Raw genomic sequence first — 18,227 nt, 5'->3', positions numbered from 1 at the left:
AGCACAACCTGGGTGTACATCACTCTTAAAAAATAGAGTTGTTTAAAGGGATTTGCCTTACTTTGACCAGCCTACCATTAACTTGACTTTGCCATGTAAAAATACTTTCTTATCCCTCCATTCAAGTAGAGACTATGGTTTTCACTGCTAAACCAATACTTCTAGGATAACACTTAATTTGAACGCTTCTTCACAACACCTTTAAACTACTGCTGCCTCCTGTTGTTCTGCACATGTGCTGTAAGAAGCAGAATTTCCTTATTCAGCTTTTCATTTAGATTTTATGTGACATTGTAATTTTTGCTACTGGCTGACAAAGTTGTGGCAGAAGTATTGTTTAAGTGGGGTTGATAAAAAGAAATCAACAGGACGATGTTAGCCTGAGGCTGAGGGGGAAAAAAATTTCTGATGTCGGTTAGTGGATTGTAAGCTGTCCCCAGTAGGAATATTATAACGCTGCTCAAGGTAGGGGCAAGGGAAAAATCAAAATACTATCTGCCACACGGCGGCTCGGCTTGCCAAGGTAAATCTTTGTGGTCTGGAGTCGTGCTGAAGAGTGAAGTGGGTACAAGCTGGTGACATTTCATAAGTTGTGGTGGGCTTTAAAGTGGAATATATTTGATGGTGTTCAAGGAGAAAATGGAAACCGTGTGTTGTTTTGAAGACGCAGAATGAAAAGGTCTTTTTGTTGCTGCTGAGAACACCTGGAATTGTCAGGATCATACTGTACTTAATAACTTGTTTTTAAATGTTGATTACTACATGATTTTGCAACATTTTGTCAATTTTCTCTTAATGCTTTTTACATTTTCATTTTCACACAGCCACATTATGTCTGTAAGTCACATGTTAATACCTGTTTTTTTATATAGGCTTTAACCCTGTGTGTCCTGTCAGAGTCTTTTGGCCAATATATTGTTTCTCTTTTACTTCTTAGGTGCACACAAAGTTTCACTGCAAGCAAGCTCACATCCCAGGATCAGAAACCTCCTGCCTCTCCTTTTCCTACGATGGCATGACACTCGCCTCACGTGGAGGTAAGGAAAAACACCTCAGTCCCATCTCCAGATTCATCCACAGCCCTGCTTAGAACCCCCTGCTTTTAGATCTAAGTCTCCCTTCATTCAAAGGGAGATTTAAAGAAGAGATATCAAGAGCTGCAACCAAAATAATATTAAATAAAATAGATTTATATTCCAAATAACTTGAGTCTCTGTTTGGTGTGATGGGCAGGAGATTTCTTACACGGTGACAAACAAGAATAAATCTCTCTGAGAGCCTCACTTGACGTCCTTCTGTAACATAAATGAGAAATAACTCTTACAGCATTGTTTTGATGTCGTGAAAACATAGCACTCTTCGAAAAGTAAATAACAGTTACACTGTGATGACTTTCTGTAAAGTAAATAAAACAGTGAACGATTTATCTGTTGTCCACAGGTGATGACACCTTGAAGCTGTGGGATATTCGTAACTTCAGGAAGCCTGTGAATGTAGCTACCGGCCTCACCAACTACTTTTCAATGTAAGACAAAAACAGTCATTTCAGTTATGATCTGCTTGAGTATCATGTATTATTTGTGGAACATTATATGTGTGTAATTTCCCCTGTTAGGACTGATTGCTGCTTCAGCCCAGATGACAAGCTCATAGTAACGGGGACGTCAGTGAAGAAAGAAGAGGGAAGCGGAAAGTTGGTTTTCTTTGACCGAGCTTCCTTTCAGAGGGTCTATGAAATAGAAGTCACCGACGCAGTAAGTTCTGCCACAATCTCCACAACCACAACAACTCTTTTTGCCAGATGTTTTTCAGCTGGGTGATATGGTATGATACTTACAAACCAAAAATGATCCACAGTGGAAAAGAAACAAAAGAGGTTCCACCATGAAACAATAAAAACATAATGAAAACAAGGTGCATGTCCTCCATGCTCTAAGTTGATTGGCCACCAACACAACAGCAGCCTTTAAATGTTTGTGTTGGTTTGAAACAGCAGCAGTTCAAAGCCTCGTCATGACAGCTGCGCAGAGATTCATCTAGATCCTCACTTAACCCTACAAAGGATCTTTTGGATGGATAACATCTTCAGTGTAGCTGGTATCTGATGAACTTTGAAGTCTTTGCTAGAAAGGATCCAACTTGAAGTCACTCTTCTGAAACAGTGCCGGGGAGAAAGCTACCTTTCAGCCATTCTTGTGGAGCTCCCTTGCTTGCTAAGGAGTAGGGTCCTCATATCAGAGTACACTTGGTATGGTAGGTAGGCCATTTGGTTTGATCAGAATGACTTAACAGCGACATGATTTGCTTTTCCTTTTAAGGATTTGACCTATTGATTGAATGGAATTTCAACAAAGATAACAAAAACATCCAAAATAATTTGCCCACTGTGTCTTTAAATTCTAACAATGAATATTAAAGGGATTTTTCAGCTTTTTTTAAGTGGGGTTGTTTGAGTTTTATGTCACTACTAATTCTACTTTCCACAACGTATGCAACTCAGCTCGGCCTCTTTCATGAGAAACTCCAGGGAGAAACAGCACACAAGCTAGGCTACAGTTTTCTGCAGAAGGGGGTCAGTTCTGCCACATAATTTAGCCAATTTTGAAAGACTCAGGTCCACACACTCAGCTCCGTTTAGGTGTACACTCTACTTGGGATTTTTTGAGCACTTCACTTTGCCCCCAGAAAGCCTGTTTGTTTTTGCACTATTTGCAGATGCAACACAGACGTGCTCTTCCGCCTGCAGTGCGCTTCAAAAACTGACAGTAGCAGTGTTTTCAGTGGAAGAGAAAGTGGAGTAATTTGACCTTTCCTTTCTGCAAGTACTTCCCACAAAGCTTTGGCATGTTAGCTACTGATGCTTTTATATGTTTTGCCTTTGACTTACATTGAAATTAAATTAGCAGGATGTTCCATTCACATGTAGGCACCTCACTGTCAAACACGTTAGAAAACTGTACATTATAGTAATCCTCGCCTTCTCCAAAATCCATTTAGTGAGGGCAAGCAGCCATAAGGTGCTGAAATAAAGAGCTGAGGTGCTGTCTGTGGTAGAAAAACAGCTTTTTTTGTCTTCCTGCTCCTCCTGTGTCCTCTCCTTTTCAACAGATTTATCACTGTGTATCTACAGTCATAACAGTGAGGTCCGACAGAGGCTAATGGCTTCTAACTTTGTCTCTCTGGCCGAGGCATGACACTCTCACATGAGCCACTGTGAGTGGACATGTCGGAAAGAGGGGGGAAAGGGACAAAAGCTGTGTTTGTGTGTCTACGCATCCCCCCTGTCCTGCCAGCCAGCTGCTGTTAGTGTCGATGCTGTGCCAAGGTTTGCGAGCTAAGTGCACACCCGGCTGCACAGTTGCACTAACTGAGGGGAGGGGAGGGTGGTTTGTGTTTTAGGCTGACCTATTTTAACAGAGATTCCAACTTATAGTAATCAAAAAAGTGTAGCCTATTCATTATTTATTCATTCATTTCTTCATCAACGAGACTTTTTAAGTCATTAAAGTTCAAACTTTTTAAAATAAGTGCGAGCTTTTGACTCCTCACACGATATTTACAGTGAGATCTAAATAATCCCATCAGCTCAGTCATCTCCATTCAGAATACAGAATGATACAGCCTTAAAACTGAATTGACTGACTCCTGTGTTGGATACTTTGAAGACTAAAAGAACTAAGAATACCATTTTTCATCATCAGTGCCTTGGTGTACCGTCTTCTTTCATTCAGGAGGAACAACAAACAAACTCTGTCATTGTTTGTGCAAGTGTTTCTCAAAATTAAAACCACATTTTCTACACTCCCTGCTGTGTAAATGATGCTGCCACTGTTCTTGCCTTCTATTCTCTCTATAGCCAGGGCTCATGTCAGATTGCTGTTGGACGGTGATGAAAACACTCTTTACTTTTGAATTTCCAGGATAATTGTGCCTCTTAAAGATTGAAAAAGGTGTTATAATTTTAGAGAAAGGTAATCCTCATAAAATTATTGCAAGCCAAACCATGGACATGATCATACGCCACATATCAGGGCATCCTGCAGAGTTTCAATATTCTTTGAATCAACCACTTCAATCTGGTGACGATATCGCCATTGGCAGCATCAAAGACAGACCTCAGACACTACGGGTCAAAGAGTCTGTAAACAACTTAATAAAACCTCCTCCTTCTCTTTTACTTTACTGAAGAGGGTAAACATTTGGAAGTGATTTTTCCATTGGCCTTTCACTGATTCCATCATCTACCATCGGGAGAAACTCTGAAAGCTTCGGCTCACTTTTACTGGAAGGGAGGCAAGACCTCTTCCTGTCTGCCCTCTTTCAGTACTTTACAGAAATCCAGCAGATTTCCTTCAAAATCAAACCTGGTGCCACGGAAAACAATGCAAGTCTAGAGACTGGTACAGGCTGCCAATCGCCCTGGAACTGGTATGATTTCTTTTGGTACTATTAAGCTCTCAAATTTTATAAGGCAATGAAGGAGTTCTTTAATCAGGGCCAATTCAATTGTACTCTAAAGCCATCAAATAGACAAGTTTCTAGCTATCATTAAAGCTAATTTACACAGACGTTGTGCGTTAGCGTGTTTTGCTAGGTCGGCAAAGAAACAAAGGGAAATTACGTGCTGTCTTTTGAATTTGTGCAGCAATCTGCCCTTGATGGTAGTTGCCATCAAATAAGTAATAATAGATAGTGAGCACTTGATTATGCAATTTCCAGACAGAGTGAGGAGAACTGGGGTCAGAGATGGCTTCCGAGATGTTTGGGGCTCAGTCCGACTCTCAAGGCCGACCTGAGAGACCAACATTTTTGTCACCATATTGACCAATTTTCAATGCAAATGGACGCTGATGTTTTTGCCACAGTGTCAACAGGCAGAGGTGAATTGTGCCAGACTCCTCTCCGTGAATTGGTTCGATATTACGTGAATGATCAGGTGGTCCATGGTGTTGTTTTTGCTGTTGAGAATCAATTACATTGTTATGGAGTTTTGACCAATCAGAATCAAGTATTTAAAACAGCTGGGTTAGGGTTAATCAGTTAATCAGTTCCTGGTGACTATTAAATTGTGTTTTTGCTGGAAATGATTGAACCCTTGGATTATGACAAGGCTGTCCACCATTTTGAAATGAGCCGTTCATAGTATTTTATCATATTTGATAGTTTTCTTAAAAACTCCCTGGATAAAGCCCCTCTTTCTGTTTTTCAGCCAACAATCCTTGAGATACCTGAGTATTATCAGAATTCCCACGCCACATTGCAAAGACATCCTTATGCTCTGTTTTATAAAGATGAATTTTGTTACAGTGGATTTCACTGTCACAGCAGATCAGTTATTTCTAGCTGGCGTGCACTCGCTGAACCTGATGAATGTGCTATTTACTGTGTTTACATCAGCCGTCTGCTCCTTGGATGGCCCCAGAATCTAAGTGCAGTCTTTACAAAGTGGCGTAGCAGGCAGACGTTGAAAGGGAGGTCCACCAATCATCTCTGACTAAAGTGTCTACACAACCTCAGAGCTGAATTCTGGAGTGTGCCTGGGAGTGAAGGCTGTTTTAGGCCAATTTGGTTTGTACCTGAGATTCTTTTGGTGCATCAAAACTAGGTGACAGCTAACTGATTGTCAACACAATACACTGTTGGCTGGAATTCAACTTTAACCTGCAGTTCTTGTGCACTTTCTGCTAGTGTGTATGCAGAAAAGTAGCAAACACGTAGGAGAAAGTAAACCTGCACCAGTTTACTACAACACTCTGTTTGTCATGTATTTAAAGGGTACATGTCAGGAGTCATTGATAAGCCGTAGTGTACATTTATTTTATCTTCCCTGCATATAGTAGGGTTTTTGTCAACATCAAGCTATGTTTGGCTCACCTTTCACAGGTCTCTATTTGCCTTTGTTACACCTTCAGTTTTGTGCTTCACTGCTCTCATACAGTGAACTGCTCACTGTTCCAGTGCTCCTCAGGGAGGCCTCTGATAAAATGTTCCGCCTTTCATCGTCTGTAAGAACAGCCAAGCTTCAAAACTATACGGGAGGCCTTAACTTTGTTCTTTCTCGTGTATCATACCAAGCAAATTTGCAGGACTTGAAAGCCAAAAGTTGCAGAAATGCAGTTTATACTAATTACAGATGTCTCGGACCATTGCCCACTCTGAGCAGTGTGTAAGCTAAAGGTGCTAAGTCAGGAGCTCTCCGTTCTCCTTCTGCTTTTATTTTGCCGTTGTGGCCAAGTTTGTCAGAAGCAGCACACATTTGGATCCACTCACCAGCAGCCAAACAAAGACCACAGCTGTAACTCTTGAGTCCCATTAGAGCTGCATTACAATTTTTCATCACAAGCATACATTTTGGCTGTTTAGTTGTTGTCTTATTTATGCTAATCAGTTGTTGGTATTTTAATCTGATGGGAAATAGGAAGCTGCTACTGAAGAGCTGCCTGATTAAAGTTTCCCTCTCCATGATGTGATGTAATTGTGTGGACACGAAGCCTAAACAGGGGTTTCTAGAGTGTAAACACGCTGCTCTGAAGATCTGGAAAGCAGCCTTACTGTTGGAACTGGACTGAGCTGTGCTTGGCTCAGGGTTCTCAGTGGATCCAGCTGGTGAGGGGGGCCCCTCTGAACCGGTCTGTTTTGGGCTGCTTTCTGCTCGTTTCTGTTTGACTTGTTGCACTGCTGACAGGATGATTTGTTTGGGCCCGAAGAGGTTGTTTTCCGAACCTTGCTTGGCCGCAGTCACCTGGCTGTGCTGTCGCTTTTATTTTGGTTTCCCTGCCTGATTTGGGTCGCTGTATGCTTCGTAGTTGTGCTGTGTATTGGGTGAATTACTTGCGCTTTGAATGAACCTGTGGAGTGTAACCAAATTCCTAACTGTCACCTCTGCTTTCACTAGCATGCAAAGACAGTCTGGGTTGCTTTGACAACTCTGACACTGCAATTTATAACGCATTACACGTTTACACTGAAGCACATCCACAATCTGTAGACTGTAGTTGCTCCTGACACGTGCATGTTGATACATGTAAGAGCTTTGGAGTATATGAGAGTAGCATCCTCCATAGAAGAGCTTTTAAAGGGATTTCATTCGTGCGATGTAAACATATTCATGTTTGCCTGAATCAATAATGAATATATACGCATTATCATCTTTGTTTCAATGTATGAATGGAATATGTGAGGCTCGTGCTCAGCACATCCACTTAAAAGCATTTTCCAGATCCTTCTATCAGTTACAGCTGGCTCATGATCTGGTTGAGCAGATTAACCCTCATCTGTCCTGTGAGCTACACCACTCAGCTGCTGGCCTCATAGTGGAGATATGTATGCATGAGATTTGAGGAGAATTTAAACACAATTTTGAACAATTTTAGACTCTATTGATCTAAAATTGTGTGATTTTATTTAAATTGTGTCTGAATTGTATTGTTAATTGAAAACTGCCTTGAGCCTGTGTCTTTTTACCATCACTGTACGTTGTACTTCATAGTTTTTGTTGTGATATTTGAATCTAAAATCATCAACTAGCTCTGATTTGTTATTTGCAGACATGAATGCATGGCTTCTCCTCTTCATATATGTCTGTCCTCTGGTGTGCGTGTGTGTGTCACTGCGTGTGTGTGATTGAGACTCCTTCCTCTGGTATCCTGGTGGGAAGCCGAACAGCTGGACGCTAAGCAGCTTTCACCGTCACAGAATCTGGACGTCCCAGTCGCTGTCCTACCCACCCCCCATCCTATGCCCCTGCCCTACACCCCATGCCCCCCCAGTGTGCCCACTCTGCTCCACATTAAAAAGTGCCAACCGATTTCTGTATGAAAAATATACATAGTAGTGCAGAACATACACAGCTTAAAAATACATTCAGATGTTTGTTAACAATGAAACTCAAGTTATCCAAGAAGCTTGTGATGCTCTAATAATGTATGAAGAGAAGACAGCACTCCTGCAGGGACTCTGGCTGTGTGACTGTAGTTCACATATCAGAATAAAAACAGGACCTTCATCGCTGTCCAACAACTGTGTGTGTATTTCTCCCTCGGCCCCTCTTTTGCTCTGTCTCCATCTCTCTCACACACACACACACACACACACACACACACACACACACACACACACACACACACACACACACACACACACACACACGTACTCACGTACTCACAAACACACACACACACCTCTGGATAAATGTGGTCACATTCGCCTGTTGGCGCAGGGCCATCTGTCACACAGAGACTGAGGGATCCGGCCCTCATCCCAACAACCAAATATAGTCAACTAGAGCAGCAGAGCACGCTGGGACTGATCCCCACTGTACTACAACCAACCTAAGATACACACTCACAATACTTTCAACAATAAAATATGACAACAGGAGACATCTTTGTAAGGTGTTCACAGTGTGCTGTGGGCTGCTGTTTTTAAAATATGACCTCATTCCCTCTCATGCATCACCTTCGATCACTACACAAAGCATTTAACTGTATTTTGTTTTGTCTGTGTTTGTTTTTTTAGAGTGTTGTCCGCTGCTTGTGGCATCCAAAACTAAACCAGATAATGGTGGGGACTGGGAATGGACTGGCCAAGGTGTACTATGACCCTGTTAAAAGTCACAGGTATGTATGGTTATTTTTTCAAGGAAAGAATACTGACAACAATTAACCAGAAGAGCTATCACCAACAGGGAATGTATCCTAACAATTACTGTATGAAACTATTTTAGTGTTCAAGTTATACAACCCCAATTCCAGCAAAAAGTTCAGAGGCTGTGGGAAATGTTGATAAAAAAAAGATTTTGATTGTTTCTAAATCAATTACACCCAACATGAAAACGAAAAATCCAGACAACATATCAGATGTGGACACTGAAAAATCTATTCTTCAATGAAGAATAGAAATGATTTTTTCAGAAAACACAGAAAGAGTTGTGTAATTCTTAAAAAAAATACAAAAACCAAAAACAAATAACATTGATTTTCAACATGTTAGTAACATGTCTGCATACTTATAAATTATAATAACATTAATAATACACTTTATTTATATTGCACCTTTCTTAACAAAGTCACAAAGTGCTTCAAAAAAAAAATGCAGTTAAATAAAAAAGAGCCGAGAAAAACAGTAACAATAGGACAGACGGGAGAAACAGAACATCAGAAGACAGAGAAAAAGTCATTTAAAGGGAAGAGGTTCACCATTCTGTGAGAGAATACATGATAATACAGTTTAAAAATCCAGAATCCTGTTCCTCAGAGTAGAATTGCAAAGAACTCTGGAGACATCTTTGTACAAAAGGCACAAGCTTATACTGGATGGCCATGATCTTTTGTCTCCCAGGCAGCACTGCATTAAAAACAGACTTGACTCTGTAGTGGATATCACTGCATGAGCTCAAAATAATCTCTAAAAACCAATGTCGGTGGATATTTTATTGCTGCATCCTAAAATGCAGGCTCAAATGTAACGTTGCAATAAGGAAATCATATATAAACATGATCTAGAAACATAACTTATACATCTTGTAAGACAACTTTATTATTTTTTAAAGTTTTTTGGGGACACTTTTGCCTTTAATGGATAGGACAGCTGAAGATAGACAATAATCATTGGGAGTAGAGAGCGGGGGAAGACATGCGGTGAATGAGCTAGGCTGGAATCCAACCTACGACCTCTGCGGCGAGGGCAATAGCCTCTGTATATTGGGCACACACTTAGACCACTAGGCCAACAATGCCCTGGAAGGCAACTTAAATGCTGAACAATATAGAAAGATTTTGGAGCAACATATGCTGCCATACAGATAATGATTTTTTAAGGGAAGACCCTAGATATTTCAGTAAGGCAATGTCAAACAAAACCCTGAACATGTTACAACAGTATGGCTCAGTAGTAGGAGAGTCTTGTTGCTAAAAATTCAGTTTTTCTAGACAGCATCCCAACTTTTATGGAATAGTGGTTGTACTTTTAATAACATCTGAACAGCAACAGAGCCATGATAGTGTTGGTTGCTGCAGATACTTGTTATTGCGTTTAGTCTATCCCAGGTTTAAGTTATTTGACTACATTTAAAGGTAGGAATACCTCAGCCTTGAACTTTTGTAACCAACTGACTCTTTCTTTCAGAGGGGCGAAGCTGTGTGTAGTGAAGAGCCAGAGGAAAGAGAAACAAGCAGAGACGCTGACACAAGATTACATCATCACACGTAAGTTCTGTGCCTGAACGCTTGGACACAAATACACTCACAAAATACGTCTGTGTCTTCTAGGAATAACAGAATTTACCTCAAAATGAATTTTCTAACTCTCTGCTCTCTTGCCTTGAGCTACGTGATGGGCAGTTTCACGAACCAGCTTTTAATCATTAAACAGTTTCAAGAGCTATTCAAATGAACGACTCTTCTCAAACCCAGCCAGCACAGTAATCCACCTTGGCTCCCTGTTTACATGCTGCCTCTTACTTGAGTCTTACACAAAGAAACATTCAAACACACACTCTATTCCATACTGGGGACTTTGCCAGCAGTCACAGAGTTACTCAGAGCTTTCACAGGTCCATTAGCTGATGGAGTGGGGTGTGGATGTGTAGATCAGCGACCTCAGAGTGCTTAGCCATGCGGCGGCCATGTGGCTCCCTGTCACGCTGGATCACGCAAGGGACAGCCAGCTCTCCCACCCCTGCTTGCGTGATCTCCTCCTGTTGGTCCACGCCGTGACACCTCCAACACACGAGGGTGTCATCTCTTCTGTGCGTGCTCCTCGCACCCTTGCCCCTAGACTGAAGTCATGAACCCAGATGAACGGAGCAGCTGCCGATACCTCGCCTCCGATTGGCTGCAAGGACCCAATTCAAACTTGATTTATTGTGTCACGTGATTTCACTGTCACGCCAACAAGGTGTGAAGTAGGCAGGCATTGGACTGCCACAAGCTGCAAGTGACGCATTTGATACTCCGGCGCTGGAAAATTAGAGGGGACAGGAAGTGAGTGACGGCCCATTGAGAAAAGCGAGGGAATCTGTTAACAGTAACCTTTTTGCTTAATGTGGCGTGGAGGGAGGAGAATTACCAGTGAGCAGCGACAGGGCTCCTGAATGGAAAATCACTTCATCAAACCCTTTACTAAAGTGTCTCTTTGTAACCCCTGAGGATAAGAGCAGAGCACACACACACTCTCTCCTTCACACACCTTTGAGGGCACTCATTCATGCGCATGATCTCACTCACACTCCTGGATTTAAGTGCAGCGAGCCTTTATTGTGATAGAGTTCACAAAAGTGTGAAGAGTAGCAGAAAGATAGTCTGAATGTAAACATGTGCTGCACAATGAATATGTTAAAGTGCAATATGCTAGAAAAAGTAAACAAACAGAGGGATGCAACCTGAGGTTAACAGGTGCGTGTGTTTTCGTGTGACTGCAGCACGCTGTAGTAGTACTGTATCCTGTACGAAAACACTGCTTCCTGTCAGCCGTCGTCACGCAGCAGAGCAGGAGTACTGTACCAATGCTAAAAACACAAACATATTGCCAGGTGCCCAGCATGCTTATTTGTGTGTCTGTGTTTTGTGATCATGCAGTTTGAGTTACCAAAGCAACTCGATTATCCTTGTTTGCCCTTTGTGTCTCCAGCCCATGCTTTGCCCATGTTCAGAGAGGCCCGGCAGCGGAGTACACGAAAACAGCTGGAGAAGGACCGACTGGACCCAAAGAAATCCCACAAACCAGAGCCTCCTGTGTCTGGACCAGGTAAAATGCCTTTATCCTTACCTCTCTGTTTGCTTCTAAAAGCCCCAAACAGCACCCTTAACCAATCAGGGGGTCTCTAATAATACCCCAAATACTAACATGTCCCTGTGAGATAAGACAGAGTTTAAAATGACCTAGTGAACAACAACAAACATGCTCAGTTCTGCTGATATTTGAATGTGGCTCTGTCGTGTTCTTCACTGATCCTGTTTGAGACAGATGCAGAATTCCACAGTTGTTGATGTGTTTGGTGTTGCACAATCAAGCTGAAGTTATGTGCTAAAACAGCACTGCTCCAACTCGGCCTCTCATCGACTCAAAGACTCATCGCAGCTTCGCATTTCTTAACTGTTGAGACATAATGATGCATTTTTAACTTTCTTTGGAGCCCCTCGTTCTTGTCGGTATATTTACCTATGCCTTGATGCCAAACGTGCATGATCATGGATCGGGTAAAACTTTATTCCAATAAGACAACACTTATCACTGCTTTGTTTCAGAATTTCTTGTCACTCATTTTAATGTTCTCTCACTTTTCCTTAAGACAGTTGAAATGTTTTTATTTTTTACTCTAAGAAGAAAGACTCTTTCAATGAGCTTAGACCTACAAGAAGTCCCAACGTTGAATAAGGGAGTCAAAAAAGTCTGATCATGTCCTATTTATAACACAACTTCCGAATGAAAGGCACACCAGACCTCTGAGGTAAATCGAATGCTTCATACTATTGGTTCATTTTCTATCACAGGAACTTTCCCCAGGAACTAGGGACCTTTTGAGGAACTATGCACATTTCAACAGCAGGAACTATTGGATCTAAATTTAGTTCTGGTGTAGTTAATCTCCCCTTGAAAAGCCCCTGTTTGGGGGGTAGTGTGTTCCTTTATATTTCACCCACAATAACATTGCACACAACTGGGATTCACTTTGGTTTAATATCTGTCACAGTCGTCCATTTATCATATTAGTGTTTCTATGTTTATATTACTTTTTAAATTCTGTAAGTAAAACTCTCCTTACATAATAGAGACCTTACAGATACAAACACCACTCCGCTTTATGACATCAGTTAGGATTCATTACAGCAGCTTGGTTTTGTATATAAGCATAAAAACATGTAGTGTGTCAGAGCTATGGGAAGAGACAGACAATAGTCTGCAAGTAAACTTGAAGCTCTATTTCATAAAAATAAGTTTGACTACTTGACAGCAGCTCAGTGGTTTTCAGATGACAGGCTGTCTTTATATTGTTTATCCTCTGAGCAGAATGCCTTTGCATAAGTGCAAGGTAATGTTTGGTGGTTGGCTCCATGCTTACAAGCAATGGAAACAAGGTGCCTCACAATCGCCTAAACAACCTCCAAACTCACGACTGCAGCAGGAAATCCCTCTGTGTTTAGAAATGCATATTTATGTGTGTGCACATGTATGCATACGTCTTATTCCTTGATCTTTTAAGACAGGCGTAATAATGTTCTTTTTGGAGAGCTAGATGTTTTTTTTGTCCAAAAGCTCCATTAAGTGTAGTCAAATACAGCCAACAAAAGGTACTGGAACCACAGCACAGACCAGTGTAACCTTTATGTAGCTACACAAAGCTCCTCTTTGTTGTTTTGCTCATAGTTTTAGTAAATACACCTTGTTTAAAAAAAAGCCCATTCCAGTATGTTAAAGGGAAATAGTAGGATTGTCTAAAAATATTCTCTTTGTTGATGCAATGTAACAAAGAATATCAGCTGATCATACTGCCTTTATTGTATTATTTATGACAAAGATGTTTGACTAATCTTCTAAAACCTTTTAAGACTCGCCAAATAATGTGCTTTATCTGTTTTAGTGAATCTGTACACAAACAACCCAATAACACAATGCTAAGTTAGCTACTTGTGGTTTCAAAGATTATTTCCTTACTAGAAAACATTAAATGTATTGGTCCTGTACTCTGGCATGTGTGTTGATGTCAAGACCTTCAGTCACTGTGTCCCGAGGTTATCTTGCCTCCTTAAAGCCCCAGTGAAGAGTTTTTAACAGAAACGCCTTTTTTATTTTTTTTCCAAAGCAAATATTCAAAGTGAGCCATAAACCATTAAATGAGAGACTGATACGATAATTCATCAGAAACACTTCTTTCACATGAACAGGACAAGATCAGTAAAGAGTAAACAGGTATTACTTTGTCCACAGGGGGCGCCAAAATCAACACAAACAGAAAGTTTCTCACAGGAGCTTTAAGCAAACATTCAAATCATGTTCAGATTGACTTAAACAATGTAAGTGGGAGCAATTCAATAGAAATATGACTTTATGTTGTGTCTGTGGGGACTCAGCGAGCATCAGCAACAGGCAGCAACAGTTGGAATCAGAATCAGCTTTATTGGCCAGGTATGCTTGAGCACACAAGGAATTTGACTTGGTAAACTGTGCTCTCTTTGTACAAAGGCATTAGAATAAGGCCTACAAATAAAAATAAAAATAGAAATATAATAATAACATCAACTACTAACAGTAAATCAACGATTGCTGAAGTTCACTGATACATAAGGTACAGGGCTCAGCTAGATTACTGACATAAACCACAGACATATTGAAATGTAAATCAGTTTCTGTTTCGGGGGTCCACAGACCCAAAGTAACAGAAGAGGATAAGGACCACTGACGTTTGTTTGGTTTTGTCTGTAAGGCCAGTTTGAATTTTTTCTCTTAATTCTGAGATTAAAGTCAGAATATTAAGAAAAAAAAGGGGAATTCTGACTTTAATCCAAGAATTCCATCTTTTTCACAGAATTTCGACTTTTTTTTTTAGCGTTCTGAGATTAAAGTCAGATTATTGAAAATATGTCAGAATTCTGGCTTTGATCTCAGATTTATGTTATGTCAGACTTCTTTTTTTAACTTGCTTAAACTCACAAATATATCAATTATAGTTCTCTTTATTTAAACTCAAAAGTCATTGAGAGCACAGCCCTCATTTACAATGACGTCGAGCATATAAAAGAAACATGAAAATGCATGACAAGCAAATAAAAGATAAATCCTTAAAGTAATGAGGATCAATTAAAAACAGACAACAATTAAAAAGTAATGTTAAAACCATTGAAAAGTAATGTTGACATAAAGTCAGGCGAAACAGTTTCAATCAGAGGTTAAAAGGTTTTAAACTACTGATTTAAAATGCCTAAAAGAAATGAATGCATTCATTTTGAAAATGCTTTGAAGTGAGTATATATATATATTGTTTCAGTGGCATTGATCAATCTTAGTGAATAGCAGATAATATTACCAGATACAAAGACAAAGCCTATAGTAGATTATTTTTTTACAGATTTGGTTGACTTCTGAATTTTCTTTTGTCAGTTGTTATTTGATATTTTGGCACTACTTTCTGAGTCTGTCAACACTTGTTTTCTTCAAATGTTAAAAAAACTACAACCTAAAATTCTACACTTGTGTATTCAAATTGGTCTGTGGAAGCTAGTGAAATATTACAAAGTGTAATAATATAGTCATAAACATGGTTCTCAAATGTACACCTTTAATTCTAAAACTCTTTATTGTCTTTAATTTAATCTAATGTGTCCTGACAGGTCGTGGAGGAAGAGTAGCATCTCATGGAGGCACCCTGTCGTCATTCATCGTGAAGAACATCGCCTTGGATAAAACAGATGACAGTAACCCACGAGACGCCATCCTACGTCACGCCAAGGACGCTTCCGAGAACCCTTACTGGGTCGCCCCTGCTTACACACAGTAAGAAAACCTCACATCTCCATTTGTGAAAGCATGAATCATTCACACCTTCCCTGTTCATCTAACAGTTATTCCCCGCTCGCTCGTATCTCTCCTCTCATTAGCGGACGGTGTAAGACGAGCACTGGGAGTGCTAATCAGGGTATTGTGTCGGTACTTGGGTTTCTTCCTCCTGGTGTGACACATGAATGTTTAAAGTGTTGTGCAGTTTTACACACTACAGACTGCAGGAAGCAGAGTGAGTAATGGACAGCTTTAGATCGCTATCAGACTCAGACAGCTCTGTCAGCGCTGCGTGCCAAATCAAACAGTCTGCTCCTCGTTACGCAAGAAGAAAGACTATTTCTGAGTGTGAGATACTATTGATACTCATTGTTATAAATTGAACATTTTCAGCCTGGTTGCAGAGCCATTACAGCTTTCTTTGCTTGGATGGAAGTTAAATTAAATATCAATTTATTTCTACCCCTCAAATACAAACCTACATCTTGTTTGAGTTTTCTGCACCACGTAACTGTAGCATCCAAAAAGAGTCAGCATTTTACAAGGAACAATTCCTCCTGAGCACTAAAACTACAACATTCAGCTTCTGAGCGCATACTCGTCTTCACAGCTGTCCTCTGGGTTTGATCTTTAATTTGCAGGTTGTGTCTTCACTCTGACTTTGCCTGGAAAAACTGTCAAATTCTAACCTCTTTGCTGTGACTTCTTTCAGCACCCAGCCAGAGCCTGTGTTTGCAGAGGAATCGGAGGAGGACGAGGAGGCTGAGAAAGAACCCGAGTGGAAGAAACGCAAGATCTGAGGTGCTTCAACAGCATTTTTTTTTCTTGTTATACATATAGAATAGCTGACAGGGTGTCCTTGTGGTTGAATTAAGAGCCCCATAACCAAAAGTTCTTACCATCAATCCCAGAACACTGAGCTACTGTCAGACTGTGCAGACGAGCATCAATGAAATTCCTAAATTGTACAACCTGTCCTCCCTTCTTCGTGTTTTGTTCTTTTTTTTAAGCTTACGTTTTTATGTGCAGGACTCTGTGTTTTGTAGCGAGCAGAGGCATTTTTACGAAGTGGGCATTATATAATTTTATACAGGTTTATGTTCTTTCGTTGTGATCTATCAACCACAGGAAGACCTTGGCCTTTTATGTCTGTTTGGATTATGCATTCTTTATTTTCATCATTTCTATTGTCCTCTCCTCCCACAGCCCTTGAGTTTGCTAATTCCTCATAAATCAGCTCCAGATTTTGCGGTCTGGTTCTGTTCATCTGCTGTGGAGAACAGTGTACTACATCGTATGAAGTAGATTCTAAAAACATACAAAAAGGAGGGTGGTATCAGCTTTCAAATCAGCAATCTGTTGGAGGTGATAAACAGAACTTCATTCAGCCAAGTGCTAATTTAGATTTTTCCCTCCTCCATTCTGTCTTTCACCTCAAGAACCTCAATAAAGGAATTTGTATTGTCTTGTAAAATGGTGATATTTTATCCAATGTTAGAGATTTTACCAGCTAATTAAATGAATTCCTCTGTCAGATTCCTTTTTTTCTGTGAGGCTTTGGCTCAACCCTGCAAATACACTCAGTCCCTGCCAAAGCTCACGCTGTCTATAAAGTTTTTGCAAGCAGCTTAGTTCTACCTACACGAAATGTGTCTTAAACACAGAAGTTTCAAACATGTACACTACCAGTCAAAAGTTTGGACACACCTTCTCATTCAATGGTTTTAATTTATTTCAGTTATTTTCAGCATTGTAGATTATTACTGAAGACATCAAAACTATGAAACAATCTGGTTTTGCCATAATCTGGATTACAACAGTAGTCAAATATGGCTATCCATTGTGTTCTAACCCTACTTCTGAACAACACAACTGATGGTCTCAAACACATTAAGAAGGCAAGTCATTCTACAAATGAACTCTTGACAAGGCTCATGTTAATTAGAAACCATTCAAGGAGACCACTTCATGAAGCCGACTGAGAGAATACCAAGAGTGTGCAAAGCTGTCATGAAGGAAAAAGGGGGCTACTTTACAGAATCTAAAATATAAAACATGTTCTGGTTTGTTTAACACTTTTTTGTGAATTAAATAATTCCGGATATGTTCTTTCATAGTTGTGATGTCTTCAGTATTAATCTACAGTGTTTACAATAATTTAAATATTTACAAACCCTTGAATGAGAAGGTGTGTCCAGACTTTTGACTGGTAGTGTATATGCAAAATGAAATAAAAGTTATTAAATTTGACTTCCAGTTATTTAGATTCAGACTCATCCTAATAATAAAAGGGTATCGACCATGATTCAGCCTAATTTTCCTCATTACTATTCTAAAGGGGAACAAGAAGCTTCTACACACAGTCCCAAGCACTGAAGTAGATCCCATTTCTAGAGGCTGGAACTTTTTTAATGCCTACATTAAGATTAGTTTAATATGTAGCTCTGTCCTTGTTGCATTTTCTGTGGAAAAAAACTGTAGTTTGGAAATTGTACTTCTAAGCACACTAAAGCCATTTACCCTATTGAATGATCTGTAGTGTCTTAAGCTGCTTTAACACATGCCCTTAGAAGCTCTGCTTCCGAAAATAACCATCTGTGGTGACTTTTCCGAACATTTCTTTCAGATATATCCTGCTGCATTCTCACATCACTGACGTCACACACAAGTTTTAATTTGGGGCTGGATGGAAAAATTCTGGGTAAATCTGGGTGAAAGTTTCATCTGTTTGTGTT

The 18,227-nt window shown here is 40.2% G+C and overlaps 1 protein-coding gene across 1 annotated transcript in view; it reads left to right on the top strand.

Moving 5' to 3' along the window:
- LOC117831268 (WD repeat-containing protein 70) overlaps positions 1–17,797 on the top strand; it is a 50,794-nt gene extending 32,997 nt beyond the window's left edge. The window contains exons 11-18 of the mRNA XM_034709888.1: positions 938–1,037; positions 1,441–1,525; positions 1,616–1,754; positions 8,518–8,618; positions 10,126–10,205; positions 11,629–11,745; positions 15,327–15,489; positions 16,205–17,797. Coding sequence (XP_034565779.1) covers positions 938–1,037; positions 1,441–1,525; positions 1,616–1,754; positions 8,518–8,618; positions 10,126–10,205; positions 11,629–11,745; positions 15,327–15,489; positions 16,205–16,292 — 873 coding nt within the window. The 3' untranslated portion in view covers positions 16,293–17,797. The remainder of the gene's footprint in view (positions 1–937; positions 1,038–1,440; positions 1,526–1,615; positions 1,755–8,517; positions 8,619–10,125; positions 10,206–11,628; positions 11,746–15,326; positions 15,490–16,204) is intronic.
- The last annotated feature ends 430 nt before the right edge of the window (positions 17,798–18,227 follow it).

This window comes from Notolabrus celidotus, chromosome 19 (assembly GCF_009762535.1).
Source record: "Notolabrus celidotus isolate fNotCel1 chromosome 19, fNotCel1.pri, whole genome shotgun sequence".
Taxonomy (NCBI): Eukaryota; Metazoa; Chordata; class Actinopteri; order Labriformes; family Labridae; genus Notolabrus; species Notolabrus celidotus.
Note: the sequence above shows the minus strand (reverse complement) of the source record. Positions and strands in the feature narration are given on the sequence as shown.